At 47.6% G+C, this 18,232-nt stretch overlaps 1 protein-coding gene across 1 annotated transcript in view; it reads right to left on the minus strand.

Moving 5' to 3' along the window:
* Window positions 1–18,232, minus strand: part of RARB (retinoic acid receptor beta) — a 336,058-nt gene that overhangs the window by 108,458 nt on the left and 209,368 nt on the right. Inside the window, exon 4 of the mRNA XM_086942137.1 lies at window positions 16,843–17,003. Coding sequence (XP_086798263.1) covers window positions 16,843–17,003 — 161 coding nt within the window. The remainder of the gene's footprint in view (window positions 1–16,842; window positions 17,004–18,232) is intronic.

Here is an 18,232-nt window from a genome sequence, read left to right on the forward strand (position 1 = left end):
AAACATGAGTTGTGATGGAAAAAACATGAAAGCACTTGTAATCCAGTCTGCCTATGTTCTGCCAACTTTTCAGAAAAAGACTCTGGGCCTAATTACGATGTCGCGACAACATAGCGTAATGGAAATGCCCAACAATAAGTTGGTGGTTCCACCCCTTGAATTAGGATGTGACCACCCTATGAGCAATCGGAAACCACAATTTTTTAATAGCAGTTTGTGCATCAGCCGCAAAAGGGCCACAAAAAAAGCTGCAATCGAAAAATGTATGTTTTCAAACATCCCTGCATCATGCGGTGCCTGCCACACGGTGCAGGGATTTTTAGAGGGACACCATAGGTGCCCCTCAGGCCCTATAGCGGCGGGCCAGGGGGCAGAGGGCCCTGCTAGTGACCCTCAAAGTTACTTTCCGTCTGCCTTTTCATGGGGGGGGGGGGGTGGACTGCCATGAAAGGGCAGGTGGAATGCAACATCATAATCCTGATGGCGGAGCCGAGGCTGTCCTGCCATCATTATGGGAATTACTTTTCTGCCCGCCGCCCCAACGGGCTCTGTGAGCGCGTCGGAAGCGCAGCAGAGTTCTGCCGCGGGTTTTCCTCCGACCGCCAGCATTGTAATGCGGCGGTCGGATGGAAACCTGTGATGTCGGGCACAAAACCTCTGACGAGCAGCCAGAAGGCTTTATGGCCAACATCATAATTAGTCCCTCTATGTGGTCTCCAGCTTTACCCCTTGATTACGCAATACGATCATTACCCTGGTTGACTCTCCACCACCTTCACTGTTGTTACAACGTGTGTCGGTGGAGCGCACAGCGTTTTTTGATGGAACTTATCATGGCTCCTGAGTGACTATATATGAAGGACTACTGCTACTACTATTAGTTTTTGGATAAATTGGAATATACGACTAAGTGAAGCTCACCTTAAGAGTGATTTAGTGTGACAAGCGTTGAGAATTATACAGTGCTAAGCTTATTGGAAATCTGCCTTGAGGAAGCCCGCAAAGGGCGAAACGCGCATCGGCTGTGAAGCACTTGGTTTTAAAAGAAATAAAATACCAATTTTGTCTACACTACGTGACTTCCTTGGATTGAGAAGGAGTGTTTGGGCAAGAATTTGCATTGAAGATTGGTGCACAAGGCACTGGGATAATAGTGACTTGATACGATGTGCGCTGGTGTTTTTGTTTTTTATTGATTATGTAATACGATCATTACCCTGGTTGACTCTCCACCACCTTCACTGGAAGGATGCTTCAGGAATGGACTTCATTTCTATATTGTCTCTTTCCTAAAGGTACTCACAGCATCTTCAGATGGATAATCTTTGCTACTAGTTCTATTTTAGTCTCTTCAGGACACAAGGCCTCCATCATGCCTTGGCCCTGACTTTCTTGAGTGTGGACTGCCAAGCATGCGAGTGGCTAGTACCACAAAGGTAAACAAAAAATCTATATTTTCATGATATTAGAAAAATGGATTTTCACTACTTAAAAGAAATGATGGGTCATGGTAGTCAGCTCAGGTGCCTTTTGAGTTAGATGCTGCCTCGCCATTTGACTGACCCTGTATTGGCCTTCTGGCTGTTAGGAGGCATTGTCCCAGTATTCTTATACGCGGGTTCACTCGATCTGTGCTCCAAAGAAAGACCAATTCATGCAACTGGATTAGCTAAATTATGAGCCAAGCATAACAAACTATGCGGTAAGGAAAGGAAAAGTGTAGCCCACATCATGCAACTTCAAGCACATAATGGCATTAATATCTAGGCATTTTGACATTTGAGCACCCCGATATAAAAGCGATCTAATTGCTACATGAAATCTAAAGGTTTGGAAGAAAGAAAACTATAGATTCTGAAGAGACTATTAAAATGTTATTCACCAACAACTTGTATATATATATATATATATATATATATATAGATATATTTAGTAGCAAACGTCCTTATTGAGGACGAGCAGCTTTCAGCTGGTGCCGGCGACGAGACAAGGACTCAGCTCGTAATTATTTTGTAGCAATTCAAAAATAACGCCGCACTCTTCTCGGGTGATTTCAATATGATTTATTTCAGCTCCATCATGATGAAGTATGATGGAGCTGAAATAAATCGTATTGAAATCACCCGAGAAGAGTGCAGCGTTATTTTTGAATTGCTACAAAATATATAGATATATATATACATATATATCTATATATATATATATATATATATATATATATCACAACCTTGCGCTGCTGCACAAGAAAGAGCCCGCACTACAGGAGTCTTGGAATATTAATTTATGAGACTGGCTGACGCGTTTCGACCTGTTGGGTCTTTGTCAGAGCCACAACCCACAATGAAAGTGCTCTATTTTTTTTAAAACCAGAGGGATAAACAATATTAAACATGGAAAACAGACTCGTGGGTTTTCATTCTACAGAATGTTTATTCAATGGGACAACAGACTGGTTTATACAAATAATCACCAGAAAACAAAACAGTATATTTAACAGGAGCATTATTTACATACATATACTGGAAACAAACACTGCATCTCATGCAGAGTGCTGGCACACACTCCAAACAGACACTGTATCCTATGCTGAGTGCTCTCACACACACACACACTGGACACAGTATCCTATGCACAGTGCTGGCACACACAGATTAGAAACATACACTGTACTGTATGCAGAGTGCTTGCACACACACTGCAAACAGACACTGTATCCTATGCAGAGTGCTGGCACACACACTGGAAACAGACACTGTATCCTATGCAGAGTGCTGGCACACACTCCAAACAGACACTGTATCCTATGCTGAGTGCTCTCACGCACACACACTGGACACAGTATCCTATGCACAGTGCTGGCACACACAGATTAGAAACATACACTGTACTGTATGCAGAGTGCTTGCACACACACTGCAAACAGACACTGTATCCTATGCAGAGTGCTGGCACACACACTGGAAACAGACACTGTATCTTATGCAGAGTGCTGGCACACACACACTGGAAACAGACAATCAATCAGGTGCATTCTAAGCGCGTTACTCACCCGTGAGGGTCTCAGGCGCTGGGGGGGGTGTCGGGGGGAGGTAGCTCCGTTCAGTCAAAGAGCCAGGTCTTGAGTGTCTTCCTGAAGATGTCCAGGGAGGGGGAGCGTCTGATGTTGATCAGGAGTTCGCTCCAGGTCTTGGCTGCGATGAAGGAGAAGACCTTTCCACCTTTTCTGGCTTTGCGGATCGGTGCGGTTTCGGCGAGGCCGGCGGATTGGAGATTTCTCTTGGATACTGAAAGGAGATTCTTTCGTTGAGGTATTGGGGTCCGGTGTTGTGGAGGCATTTGTAGGCGTGGGTGAGTATTTTGAAAGTGATTCTTTTCTCGAAGGGGAGCCAGTGGAGGTTGCGAGGTGCTGGGTGTTGTGTTCGTGTCGGGGGATGCCGAGGACGGGTCTGGCTGCGGTGTTTTGTATGATATGGAATTTGTGGAGTAGCGACTTGTTGATTCTGGCGTAGAAGGCGTTGCCGTAGTCCAGTCTGCTGGTTATGAGGGCGTGGGTGACGGTTTTCCTTGATTCATGGGGGATCCATTTGAAGGTCTTTCGGAGGATGCGGAGCAAGTTGAAACAGCTGGTGGCAACGGGGTTGACCTGTCGGGTCATGGAGAGGGAGGAGGACCTCTCTTCTCTGGTTTGAGCTTCAGGCAGCTGCTGCTCATCCAGGATGCAACATTCTTCATTCCTTCCTGGAAGTTGAGTCTGGTGGTGATAGGGTCCTTGGTGAGGGAGAGGAGGAGCTTGGTGTCATCTGCGTAGGATACTATGCTGAGTCTGTGGTGTCTGACGATGGCCGCGAGGGGGGCCATGTAGATGTTGGAGAGCGTGGGGCTGAGTGATGATCCTTGGGGTACTCCGCAGTTGATTTCTGTGCGTGCGGAGAGGAAAGGTGGCAGTCTGATTCTTTGGGTTTTGCCGGTGAGGAAGGAGCGGATCCAGTCGAGGGCCCTTCCCTGTATGCCGGCGTCGTGGAGTCTGTCAGTGAGTGTGCGGTGGGAGATGGTGTCCAACACTGTGGAGAGGTCGAGCAGGATCAGGGCTGCGGTGTGTCCTTGGTCGAGGAGGGTGCAGATGTTTTCTGTTGCGGCGAGTAAAGCGGTCTTGGTGCTGTGGTTGCTGCGGAAGCCAGATTGGGAGGGGTCGAGGATGGAGTTTTCTTCGATGAATTTTGTTAGCTGGGCATTGACGATCTTCTTGATTGACTTTGGCTGTGAAAATGAGGAGGGGGATGGGTAGGTCCGTGGGGTCTGCTGTGGTTTTTTTTTAGTAGGGGTCTGACTTCTGCGTGTTGCCAGTTGTTGGGGAAGTTGCCCGTCTTGAAAGTGGTGTTGATGGTGCTTTGCAGTTCTAGGGCTATGGCGGCTCTGTGGTAGATGTGGGTGGGCAGAGGTCCATGGGGACCCCCGAGTGGATGCCCTTCATGGTCGAGGTGGTGTCTTCAGTGGTGACTGAGGTCCAGGACGAGATGGTAGGCTGGTTGGCATTGCTGGGGGGGTGATGGTTTCGGCGTCAGGAGTCTGTTTGTTGAAATGGTCATAGAGGTCCTTGATTTTCAGGTGGAAGTAGGATCCGAGCTTGTCGCAGAGGTCCTGGGAGGGGATTTGATGTCCGTGGTTTAGCTGGAGAACTTGGTGAATTTCTGGATGATGTTGAAGAGTTCTTTGGAGTTGCTGAAGTTGGCGAGTATCTTGTTTTGGATTAAAGTCCTTTTGGTGGATCTGATGCGTTGGTGGTATTCCATCATGGCGTTATTGGAGGTGGTGCGGTCTATTTTTGTTTTGCTGTTTCTCCAGTTCTTCTAGAGACATCTGCAGGTGTGTCTGGATTCTTGGAGGTCGGCAGTGAACCAGGTGGCTTTCCTGGGTCACTGTCTGTTGGGGTTGCGTAGGGGTGCATGCTAGTCTGTGCCATTGGAGATCCATCTGTGGAGTTCCTTTGCTGCACAGTTTGGGGTCGGTCGGGGTGGTGGGGGGACGAGGTTGAGGGTGGAGTTGAGCTGCTCCTCCGTAATTTTGCTCCAATTCCTTCGTGGGTTGCAGTACCAAATTAGGGGTGGTGGGTTTGTTGACGTTGAAGTGTACATAGTGGTGATGCATCCAGAGGGGTTGTGTGGTGTGGCTGAAGTGGATGCTGTTACCTCCTGCGAAGATGGGGTGTGTCCTACCTCGTGGTGGGCATGGCAACAAGCTGTTTCAGGCCTAGGTTGGTGAGGTTTTCCAGCAGGGTGGTGGAGTTGGGGTCCCTGAGGTTGTCGAGGTGAGTATGTAGTCCATGGAGGCGATGGCGTGGGGTGCGATGATGTCGGTGATGGTCGTGATGAACAGGGCGTGGAGTTCGGGGGGTCTGTAGGCGAGGGTGCCGTGCAAAGTGGTTCTGGGACTGGTCTGGATCTGGAAGGGAAGGGAAGGTGTTTGGTGGTGGAGATGTCTTCGGTGGTGGAGATGGAGAGTCGGAGGGAGCTCTTGTGTGCGATGGCGAGTTCTCCACACAGGCGGTTAGGGCGGTCTTTCCTCTGGATCTTGTATCCATCGGGGATGGCGGTGGCGATGTCAGGGGCAGATGAGGCGTTGGTCCAGGTTTCTGTGAAGAAGGCAACATCTGGTGAAAGGGTGTCGAGGAGGTTCCAGATCTCAACGGTGTGTTTGTGCAGGGAGCGCACGTTGAGGAGGATGCACCTTAGAGCTTAGGAGGTGTTGGTGTTCGGTCCTGGCGTGCCGGCCGTGGAGGTGCTGATGGTGTTAAAAGTCTGGCGGCAGTGGTGGCAGGAGAGCTGTCCGTGGGTGTTGGTCGGCATGGACAACTGACAGGTGTTGTTCCTCCTGGGGTTGAGTGTCAGGAGGGTAGCTGAGTCACAGCGGTGGATGGTAGAGGGTCCAGTGTCCCTGGCTGCAGTTGGGTCGCGGACGGCCAGAGCCGGGCTTGCCTTTGGAGCATGGCGCGGCCGCATAGCAGCCGCCATTATATAGGGGAGGAGGGCGGGAAGCTCAGCTGGGAGGAGGGAGCATGAGAGGCAGGGGTGGGGGCTGCGGGGGAGCAGTGGATGGATAACAGGCAGGGTGTGACAACAGACAACAGAGGCGGTCACAGTTGTGAATGGTACCTACCCCTGGCACCTAAATCTAAAACACACAATATAAAACACACAATATGAAACATATAATATAAAACAATATAACACCACAGGAAAAATCTGAGGAAAAAACGGGCACAGTGAGGCAAGATGGCGGCAGGTGGTCTCGAACCCTGCCAGATCTATGTCGGCGGCAATGGCACAACGGTAGAGCTAATGGGGGAGACAGCAGATCCCTGACCAGAGTCAGAGGTCTTGACAGTGTATCTTATGCAGAGTGCTGGCACTCACTCTGCAAACAGGCACGAACTCTGCAAACAGGCACAATATCCTATGCAGAGTGCTGGCACACACATATTAGAAACATACACTGTATTGTATGCAGAGTGCCAGCACACACACACTGGAAACAGACGTATTTTTTGCAGAGTGCTTGCACTCACACTGCAAACATACACTGTAACCTATGCAGAGTGCTGGCACACACAGATTAGAAACAACCATTGTTTTGTGGGCAGAGTGCCAGCACACACACACACTGAACACAGCCACTGTATCCTGTGCCGAGTGCTGACATACACACACTGGAAACAGACACTGTATACCCTTGCAGAGTGCTGGCACACACACTGCAAACAGACACTATATCCTATGCAGAGTGCTGGCACGCATACTGCAAACAGACACTGTTTCCTATGCAGAGAACTAGCACACACACTGGACATAGACACTGTATCCTATGCAGATTGCTGACACACCCACTCTGGAAACAGACACTGTATCTTATGCGGAGTGCGGGCACAGACACATTGGATACATACACATATCCTATGCAGAGTGCTGACACACCAACTCTGGAAACAGACACTGTATCTTATGCAGCCCATTGTGCACCAGCACAGGGAAAAGGACAGGAATGCTCTCCATGCCACTGGAGTCCAGCTATCCTGGCTGATGGGGGTGAAATCCCAAAACCGGTCCTAGGATGCTTGTTTCCAGTCCAGGGAGGACCTGACCTGGCATTTTGGGTTGGACTGTTCCCATTGGGCGCAGGGTGAAGACTGATTTGCATATGGCTGGGTTCAAGCTGAAATGGCATGGGGAGCAAAGAAACGATGGATTTAGGGCCAGATCTCTGTACTGGGGTGAATGTATGACATTGTTCTGCAGTTTGTCCATCAATTGTTCTTTTTGTATCTTGTAGATGCGGCACATTTCTGTCCTGCTCTTTTGACACACAGCAGCGCATTCGTAAGATGTGCTGCGCAGCTGTCAAAATATTGTAAAGAGGCCCTGTGATGCAGTGTGCAATGGGGTGGGGTCAGTGAGCATCTGGGCAGGGTCAAATGTGTGGCTAAAAAACAAAATATTGTATAACTTTTTATTGGTCTTTCACCTTAAGGTAACTACATATAAAATAACACACTGCCTAAGTGAAAAATAAATGCAAGTTAGGTCAACCAGTAGGAAATGTACTATCACCCACTATGAAACCTCTATTAGTTAATGCACTGCAGAGGTCTATGTCTGTACCCAGAGGGCCACAGAATTGAGTCGAGAATAGTGACTTGTGTATGTCTGGTGCTACGAGGTCCCAGTCTGTGACAGAGAGCACTATAAACATGCAAGTCATTATTTTAAACTTGCAATACACACAGTATAAGATAGACTGCTATAAAATGTGCAAAACGGTTTAATATAAAAAGTGCTGTCAAAATATAGATTTTAGTAATGCCCAGACTATACATAGTGCAATTTTCTTTTTATAACTGGCCTTTAAAAGCACCCTCTTACCAGCTCAGCTGGTAACTGACCTTGACACTATCCTCAAAGAAATAAATGAGTGTCATCAGAAAGCTTCAAGTAATTCCATCTATTGAAGCCAATACTGGTTTTCCAACCACCCTTTACATTTGCAGATCAGCCAGTTACACGCATTTGCACTTCTTTCAGACAAGCAGGCACCCTGGCAGGAAGGCTCGTTTAGCTGTCTGCCCCTCCATCCCTCGGTTGCACTTCAGCTGATGGTACAAAAGGGGGTGGTGATGGACGGAGCATCTGAACCAATCAAACACTCACACCCAGTCAAAAGATCTGGGTTTAATCCATCTCCGTTCTTTAGCCCACTCTGCCACCCCAGTTCAGACATGGCTATATGCAAATCAGTCTGACCCTGTGCTTTTGCACTTCAGCTGAAGCATCCATCTGCTGGCATTGGCCGCCCCTGGACGGTTGTCAACGGTTTTACTTAAATATAAAAAAGTATAGGCAGGTCATGCCCTCAGATCGCACCCACTCCGACCACTGCCTCTACTTCAGACCTGTTGGCGATGGGCAGCGCGCGCGTGGTGGCCCTAGAAGACGGGACGGAGGCCTTCGCAAACCGAAGCTTCACTCTTTTCTGGCTCCCGTCAGAACAAGGCAGATGTAAGAAATGCCTTAAACACAGGAACAACTGTGAGATAGTATGTATATGCTTTCCACTGAACCGTAAGTCAAAAGAGGAGCGGGTGTTGCTGTACTCTGGGGGGGGGGGGGGGGGGGGGGGGGGGAATTTGTGCTACTGAAGCAGACTTCCGGTACTGCAGAGGGGCAGTCATTTGTAAGTATCTACTATACAGGGTGGTATGGGAGGCGGGAGCTGTCCAGGTGCTGAAACGGAAGCGGCTTCACAATTTCCAGGAAGAAGTGAGGGCCATGAAATCTGTCTCTGTGGGATACAAGGCTTTCGTCTTTCGAGGGCCAGGGCAGGTGATGAAACGCCCCCCCCTACTGGAGCCAATGGTTCGGTCCTAAGCTGAAGGTGTGCGTTGAAAACTTCAACCCTGGGCATACGTGCGCCCTATAAATCTGTAAATCAAATTAAATCAAATCAGAATGTAAAGCTTCAGTCCTTCCCTGGGTCGAGGCAGATGTAGTCTCGCTTTCTATCTTTCAGTGGTTCAGTCCTTCCACGATCAGGACGGGTGTGGAAAAGTACCCCTGTGCAGGGATCAGTGGTTCAATCCTTTTAGTGTGGGATGTGTGTTTAAAAATAACCCTCTCTAGGATTTAATTGAGCCCTTCCAGCCTCAGAGCCTGTGATGGAAAGCCTCCCTCTGCAAAATTCAGTGGTTCAGCCCCCCGCCGGGGTCACGGCAGCTGCTGACAACCCTTTCTCTGTGGAAGTCAATAGTCCTTCTAGGGTCAGGGTGGGTTTGAATAGTTGGTTAACGTGACTTCATTGCTCCCGCACCTGTAGCCTGTTTCTGTTTGCCCTGGCCTCTGCCTGCCTCATGGTGATTCCACACACAGGCACTCACGAACAGTTCCACGGGCAGTAGTGGTTGCTACTGAAAGGGGGTGGTGTGGCGGGGGTAGCAGATGGGGGAATAAAAATAAAATAAAAGACTTACCTGGTGCCGCTGGGCCTCCGCCTCTCCTCCGTCGTCTTCCCGCACCGCAACAGGAAGCACACAGCCTCCCAGAATCCCTTGGCCAATCACAACGCTGCCTTACAACAGTGTTGTGATTGGTCTGAGCGCTGTGGTTGGGCGCTCATATGTCGACAGGGAGCCTGTGCATGTTCCCCACCAGACTGTGTAATGCAGCTTGGTGTGGAACATGCAAAGGGGGCAGGACTGTTTGGTCGGCGCAAGAGGGCCGGCCAAACCGTCCTGCGTGCTTTGGAGTGTGTGTAACACTCCTCCCCCTGCCCCTGCTCTGGCCAGCTCAGCCTCACCCGCCCGCCCTGCACCGCACCAAAGCAGGAAGGAAACCTAAAATGATAGACTTAGTTATTATCATTTTAGTTTTCCTTTTTAAACTGCTCACAGAGTAGTGGGGCGACGCTCCTGCGCCTTATTTGAGGAGCCGCCGCTGCCCATGTGACCAGCCCATGGCCTCTGTTGCCCATTTTAGAACCTAAGCCTACTCTGACAAATTCTTTCACCATGTCAGCTTGAGAGTTATTACGCTTCTCAGTGCCTGGTAATATGTTCTCGGGCTCATGATATATGTTAGAGTCCAAATGATGAATCTGGCATTTGTTGAGGATCGAAACACCACTGACTGATTATACGACAGACCCACTTTTGAATATATGATTTGTTATAACGGGCAATGTTGTTCTTGATATTTTGACACATAAGATGATCACGTTTATCACACGTGTCGCTTATGAAGGAGCACAGAGCACGTAGTTTTGCACTGGCACCCACTTCGCCCGTTTTGTGACTTTAATTGCTTCATGGGTTAAAATTGTCACTTGACTGCACATAATGCCTGCATATTCCTTCAACTAGGGACCTCTCTTCCTATGTCTCATCTTGAGTCATCTGTACTCAAACTAATACCTCATACTCAAGATGCTATGGCTGGTTCAATCCATTACCAGTAGCACCCAGACCGTGGCACACCATCCGACTGATTTAATTATGGAACTACCCACTTCCAAAGGTAACACTGACGTTACGGTCACAGCTGCTAGCTTTTTCTGAAATCGCGCTTTTTTTGGCTTTCAAGAAAATATCATCTGCTCAAGTCATGGTTCAATGTTTCATCAAAAATATTTTTTGCTTGCATGGATGACTACAACCGTTATTTCCGATAGAGGTCCACAAAACATTTAAAAGTTCTGGAAACCAGTCTGTTCAGCTTTAGGTAGTTCATGGCTCTAATCATCAGAATGTCATCCCCAGTCTAATGGCTTGACTGAACACACCAATCAGACTTTAGAACAATTTCTTTGAAACTTCTGTAATGCATTATATAATAATTGAGTGTCACTTTTGACCTGTGCTGATTTTGTGTATAATAATAGATTACACTGTGCAATCAGAATCTAACCTTTTTTTGTGCCCAAGGTTCTCCCCCAGGATGACTCCTGAAATCTTTTCAGCAGATTCATTGGAACCTGCAGCCTCAAATTATTTGCAACATGTGGTGGATGATCGAAAGAGGGTTCAAGAAGCCTTGGTAGATACTGAGGATGAGATGATGAAATGAGCTGACCAACACAGACGTTCTGCACCAACTTTTGTTGTTGGGATTAAGGTCTGGTTATCATCCCATTTCTGCCCCGTAAGGAGAGACAATCCAAACTTGGGCCACATTTTCTTGATCCTTTTAAAATCCTTAAATTTATCAACTCACCTGCTTCTTCTCCCCAGCCCAGCTGACACTGGTTATGGTCTTTGGCAGACACAACAGCGAATGCTAAGTTAGAAAAGCATCGTAAATACCAGTACCACTGGCAGAGAGGCTGCGTTGTGGTCACTCAGCTTGAGTTGGGTGATTCCTGCCCCTTGAGTTCTTCATTGGGCCCAAACAACAGCGCTCCACCTAAAGAAAGCCCAGGGCCCACCCTTTTGAAATGGTGAGTTAGGTGATGCTCAGTTTCCATGTCTGGGAACAGGTGCCACCTTCCATCTTGGTACAGCTCAGTCCAGTGCAACTGCTGAGTGCTGTTGTGAACTGATGATCGCCTCTAGTGTCTAAGGGCCTTATCATGACTTTGGTGGTCCTACAGCGAATGGTGCAATGCACCATCTGCTGTAGGTCCACCAAAGCCGTGGTGTGACCGCCCCCCAAATCAGCAATTAAATTCTGGTCTGGCGGGCGGTACTGCAGCAGTCAGACAGCGGCGGTCTGCTAGGCTCATAGAAGAGCCTATCATGCAGACCACCGCAGTCACAGAGCTGACCGCACCTTCTTGCACGGTGTGGCATGTGTGTCACACTGTGCAGGAATAGAGGGTGAAAATCCAGGGGGGTGCTACATTTGCCCTCCCCCCTGCCCCCCCGCATGCACCTCCAGGACCAAATCTGGCATGGGGGCCCTGTTAGGGCCCACTTTGTTGGTTTGCCGCCACCCTGAAAAGGGGAGTAAGATGGCAACTCGGAATAACTCTGCGGTGATGGCTGCAGGACTGGCCGCATATTCCACTGGTGAAAGACCGCCGGCCCAGTGAGATCCTTGATCCCAGCGGTGCCAGTGTTCTTGTGGCGGTCCGCTGTCCACGGTCGTAAAAGTCCTGGTGGTCCCGCAGTGTGGCTGTCGCCGGTCCACCACCATGTGTACAGCGGGCGTATGGACCGCTGTACCTGTAATAAGGGCCCTAGCATTAGCTTCTAGTAGTGGGATTGCCCACTAGCATTTTGTGCACCTTCAGAAACGCCCCCCAATGTTAAGAGTCTCCGAAATGTCTTGCGTGAAGCATGAGGTGTTACAACAAAGTGTTTTTATGGCATGTACCAAGTGCCACCATTGTATCTTTAGTATGATGTAAGCATGAGCCATACATGCGTTGAGTGGTTTGTTATAGATGCCATGGCTAGGAGAGTTGATCTGCATGGGGTAATACGTATACCCTCAATGGGTGCTTATGATATGTCCGCCGGATGCCAGCTTTGCTTGAACTATCTGAACCAAGTTCATGCATTGTAGCTCAACAACTTGGTCCTTATGAAGGCACCAGGTGTGTAATAATTGGTGCTGAAACATGTCAATAGAGCTTTGCAAGGGTGAATAGTGTGTGTTTTGGTTTGTAGAGAAGTAAGCACACACTCAGTAATAAGGACATAAGTAACCTGCCGCCCAATTGTATCTCTAAGTGGGATAATAAACATGAAGCAGAATGCTGCATGGATATCGAGATACTTTATTTACAACCAATTGGAATGAGGGACGGTACAGGGCCTCTTGTAAAAGGTTGCGACCCCAGTGGTAGCCGCTTAGAGGGCCACCAATTGCCAGAGGTTGTGAAGGGTCCAGCTTGCGGTTCTACAGGTATTCATGGATTCTAAGCGCTATCAATGATCACAAAGATCAGGAGTTGACCACGGATTCGGGGCACTATCCCTGTTTGGTGCTTGTGAGGTACCCTCTCTAATTACTAATGGTAGCTGGAGGAAGTGCTCGAGGGATATTTGGTAACTGAGTTGTAGAGGCAAGGTCGGTGTAGGATACATCAGAGACTGCCAGGAATACATGTTGGCCTGAAAGAATGACACCATCATCTCCCAGGGCCTGTAAAAAGACACACTTAGACAAACTGATATAGCGTGTTTGTGGATACATAACTCCGGCACAAATTAAGCCAGACACCATTTCAGATCATATTTATACCTGTAATGGCCGCCTCATTATGATGTAGGACAATATGTGCTCATCCATCATTCATTTTGCCATGTTGATTGCCTCGTCAATAATTAAGCCAATTCCCACTATTTCATTATTATCGACGCCATTTTTATCACCCCATTGTGATTTAAGGTAGTTTGCCTAATTTACGCTAGCATTTCAAACTTCTGCCAGTATTTACGGCCCCTTCATTGTAAATCAGTTTTACATCTTTTATGTTTTGTTTCTCCGTCATTATTTTTGACAATTTATTGCCTGATCGTTATTTAAGCTTGTATGTAATGTGCCATTATTCATGTCCGTGTTTATTGCCTCGATATGTTTAAACCAGAGTTTATTGTCTCATTATTAATGCCAATAATTATTGCCTCGTTATGTATTTATTGCATCATGGTTAGTTAGGTCGTTTTTTTGCCTCCCGGTGCCTCATGGCAGCAGGCATCACCTCAGCATTCTTTATGTCAGTATTAATCGCCCAACATTTTATAAGCTTCTATATATTGCCTCAAAAAGATTTGTTAATGTTTTGCCCTGTGATGAATTATATCGCTGTTAATGACTCGTTAATTTTATGCCAGTGTTCATTGCTTCGCCTTTAGTTAGAATATTTGTCCTTGCCAGCCTCTATGCCAGGATTCACGCGGGAAGCATAAGTCTACCCATTTCCGTCACTCCATCAGGGTTGATGCAGTATCCGATGTCCCTTCGCGTTTATCGTGGGCACCTTCTAGACGGCTCAGACATGACCCTGTGTGTGGGCACAGATGTGTCCACAGCGGTGTGGGCGGGAAAGAGTCGCATAAGCAGGTCTAGCCCTCTTGTAGAGAGCGCCTTCATCTGCACGCATACATCCCATCTAGGAGGGCTCCCACGTATGCACTGCACGGACATAACATAAGATGCGGCTCGTCCGCGGGGCGTTGGGTGCTGCCTCACCACTTCTGTCCGCTTTACTCCAAGTTCCTAACAGTGTGAAGTGTTGCCTTAGAGGTGCACATTCAGACCCTAGGGATGGTGGGAGAGATGGGATGCAGGGAGGTGTGTGTTTGTGGAGGGGGAGGGGGTGATACAGATTGCACATCCGATGGTCCCACGGCCCCTGCTCCGCCAATGAGACATGCGCAGTCCGTGAGTTTCGAATTCTGATTCTCAATGCGCTCTTGCAGCGGAAGAACCTGCAACATCACCCCCTGGGTGTCAAGCAGAGCACTGTGCGTCAGCCTTCCATACACAGTTGTTGGGCCTGGCCCCACATGACAGTGACATTGATACCCACAAGCTCAGGCCCCGGGTTGTTAGTCAAAGTGTACATGTGACACAGAGCGTGCTGTGTTATAGAACATGGAGCTGGAGGCGAAGTGGGCAGGGAAAGGCGAGTCAGCCAGTGTAGGAGCCACGCAGCCAGCCATCAGATAGTATTTAACAAAGACATCTTGAATTGTGCTGGTGTGTGTAAACATATATGCACCTGTTGCGTGTGTGCAGAAGTATGTGCACGTGTGTGAGTCTATACATGTGCATTGTTTCCACTCACTCGTGGTATATAATGAGACTTAAGCATAAAAGTGGCATATTGTGCCCATGGTGATAGGTCCTTTTGGTAACTGCTGGTCTCTGCATACTTTATCTAAATCCTGACATATGGTGGACGGTGCCCAGGCTGCCCCATGTATGATGGGAGTAATTCCTGACATACTGTGGGTATCCATGGCATGATGCCACCCACAACCAGTATAATGCTTGCCCTGGCATCATTGTGGTAATTTGTGTCACACCAAGGGCATCTATGGCACGAGGACACCCACCACTGGTATAAAGCTGCCCATGTCATATTGGTTAGTGATGCCCGGCACACAGCGGGCATCCGTGCCATGGGACGATCATACGTCAGCATGCCAGGGATAATTTACCCATGTGTAACAGTAATACTTCAAGAAACTGGGTACAGAACATGCATTGACTAAAAATCCATACTTCGTATTTAGAATTAAATGTTTTTTTTTCTCATATAAAAGCTGACATTTTGTTTGGGTGGAACTTAGTTCATTTTTCCAAATGTAAAGTTGTTCTCAATAGAGAGGATGGATACATGTGTGGCTTCTCATTAGCTGGCAAGCTGATGTTCAAGGGCAAAAAGTTTGCCTTTCTGATTTCAGTGCCAGACTCTCATTTTGTCTGAGACTCAAGGGTGTGAAGCTGGAGAAACTCAGCTGCTCTTCGAACCTCTAAGTTCTCCATAACCTGAGTGATAGCTCTGCTGCACAGCCCTGTACAATCTGCCCGGCTCTGTTGTTTACTTCCGTAGATTGCAAGATCTGTGTTTTATTTATTTTTCCAGCCTGCCTCTTCCAAGAAAACTGTCAGTCCTAAGATATTAATGAGAAGCTATCTAGAAGCAGATGGACAAATAAAAGGAAATAACATGTAGAAGTATACACAAAGGCTTGAAAAATGATAGACCATGTGAAGTTGCAGTTTTGAGCTGTTTGTGTTACCTGTGGCTCTTCAGACGTTTTTAATTGTGCTGAAAAACACGCCATTTTCTCAAACTTTTCTTGAGGTGGGTTGACCTGCAACTCTCGGTGAGAGGATCAGTTTTGCTTGTTATATCATACAAAATTTGGAAGCAAATTTATGTGAAAAGTGTGCTGAAAAATGCCCGATTTGGCCTAATTTGTTGTAAATGTTTTTGGGGAGAGAACCCCACAAGCCTCTATGGAGAGAGTGGGGCTTGCTCAGTGCAGTTCAGCCCAGATGTTTGTGATCCACCACTGTCAAAGATCACCCATCACTTCTGGTCATCGCATGCTCCAGGTGGATTCTCCGCTCAGGGGTTGGGGGGAAGGGGGGAGCGGTACATAAATCTATTTACAGGGGACTTGCTTGGATTTCACTAAAGGGTGCAAATGATATCCCTCATCCCACGGGTGCAGAACAGTTGTTGTCCCTCAAAACGCTGATGGACCAACGAGCTTACTCAAAATCTGTGGAGTAAAATTATCCCCTAAGGTTTGTTGAATAGGTGCCTAGTACTTTAATCGTTAGATGCAACCAGTGTCTTTGAGTTGTGCAGCTGTTGAAACCTCCTTTTACCGAGCAGCGGTACTCACTGATGAGGAGAAGAGGAGACATGGCTACCTGAACTTGTCACCGGGCATATCAAACTCAAAACACTGACCAATGGGCATTCATTAGGCGTAGCTTAGCACCTCTTCTAACTAGCTGCTACATCTGGCTTTCGGCTTGGTGTCCCAGGCACTATTGTGCTATTCCTAGTCTAAGGGACCAAGAGGACAGCAGCAGGAACAGGAAGTAAACAGGACAAAGCGCACATGGTATAGGTTCTGAAGATTTTACGTCCCTTAGCCTCTGAGCAGCAAATAAGAATCTGTTAAGCAGCTGAGGGTTGGGCAAGAGTAAACGCTGTGATGTCATCAGCGAGATCTGAGGGTGTTTGAAGTCACTTCCTGTGGCCTACTGGTGAACCAATATCCATGGTTGACTTCACTGATTGGAGGTTGGGGTTGGATTTAATATGAAGATTGGTAAAGACGAACCCCTGGATCAATAGAGTACGAGAGACGGGCGGTCGGGCACTCACCGTCGTGTACTTGCCGAGCTGGCAAAGTGAGGGGAAGGTTTCCTGATGAGCTTTGCGGATCTTCTCGGTAAGGTCGTCCAGCTCGGCCGTCATCTCGTAGCTCTCGATACATTCTTGTTTTATCGGCTCCTTCTTCTTCTTGTTCCTGTCATTGCGGACGGCTGTAGGTGGAGAGAGAACAAGGCGGTCATATGGAGTTGGTTGGATGGAGTGGCTGGCAGGTTACTTGCTTACAGTCCTCCAAGACACACATTTTGTCAACACATGGTCAATAGATCACAGATTGCAAAAATAATTTGAGCACCTTTGACTAGGCGCACCACATGACTCCATTTCACTAGGACACATTTAACAAATCAGTGCATTCTGGGAATTGTAGACTTCATATACTCCAAATGGGCGAACTCACCTGAAAACAATGACTGGTAAAGGGAAAGTCGAAGACTTTACGAGCAGTGCCCTGGTGATGTGGAGTTATCTGGTAACTCTAACAACCCTTCACTGGGTCAATTCAGGTCCAATTTGCAATCCTAGTCCACACCTACAAATTTGGAAGTCATTCGGTTTCTTTGGAAGTTGAAATACATACAGTTTTTACATTTAACAATGTCACTATCATGTCAACCAAGCATTGGCAAAGCCAATTGGTTTGTCTCCTTTATAGGGTAACTACTGTTACTGGATCGATCAGAATTAACAATACACTCATAATATGGGTTAACACTGCAATAACTGACGGAATATGACTGATGCACTGTGAACCCCCCCCCCAAAAAAAACCAAGGACCCTTATTTACCGAAGTCTCAGTGCTTAATTTGCAAAATAATAAGTGACAGGGCCCTTGTCAGGAGGCCACCGCAGCTTGAAGCATTCATTGCCCGCACCAGCCCTGCCAATGACAATACCAACACAACTACTAACCATCACACTCCGACAAGTGAGACAATTCAGGCTATTACCGGCCCCTAAAGCTATGGGAAAGGATCGGGCAGGAGACATTAATCATTTTTAATGTGCATTGAATTAATACACAACTGTTTTTGTGTTCATTTCTAAACTAAACAAATATCGCCACCATGTGGTGCAAACCCATAAAGTGCAGGTGTTTACAATTAAGTGCACGTGCCCAGTGCTGGAAACCACTGGCTCAAATTTAGCACTGTCGAAGTGACAACATGAGCCATAAAGGTCAATTCTTGAGTTGCACCAGCTCTAAGCATGCATAGTTTGACGGATAACAGAACCCAGAGACAGGGAGATGAAAAGATCTGTCCAGTAAGGGGCGTGAGGAGCTTCTCTTGTTGGCAGTGTGAAGAGCTGGTACTAGTATTTAGTCTGAGAAACAAACACCCAAAAATACTGGAAAGTGGTCGCCCTAGCTGTCTTGTT

This window comes from Lissotriton vulgaris, chromosome 10, assembly GCF_964263255.1.
Source record: "Lissotriton vulgaris chromosome 10, aLisVul1.2, whole genome shotgun sequence".
Classification (NCBI taxonomy): Eukaryota; Metazoa; Chordata; class Amphibia; order Caudata; family Salamandridae; genus Lissotriton; species Lissotriton vulgaris.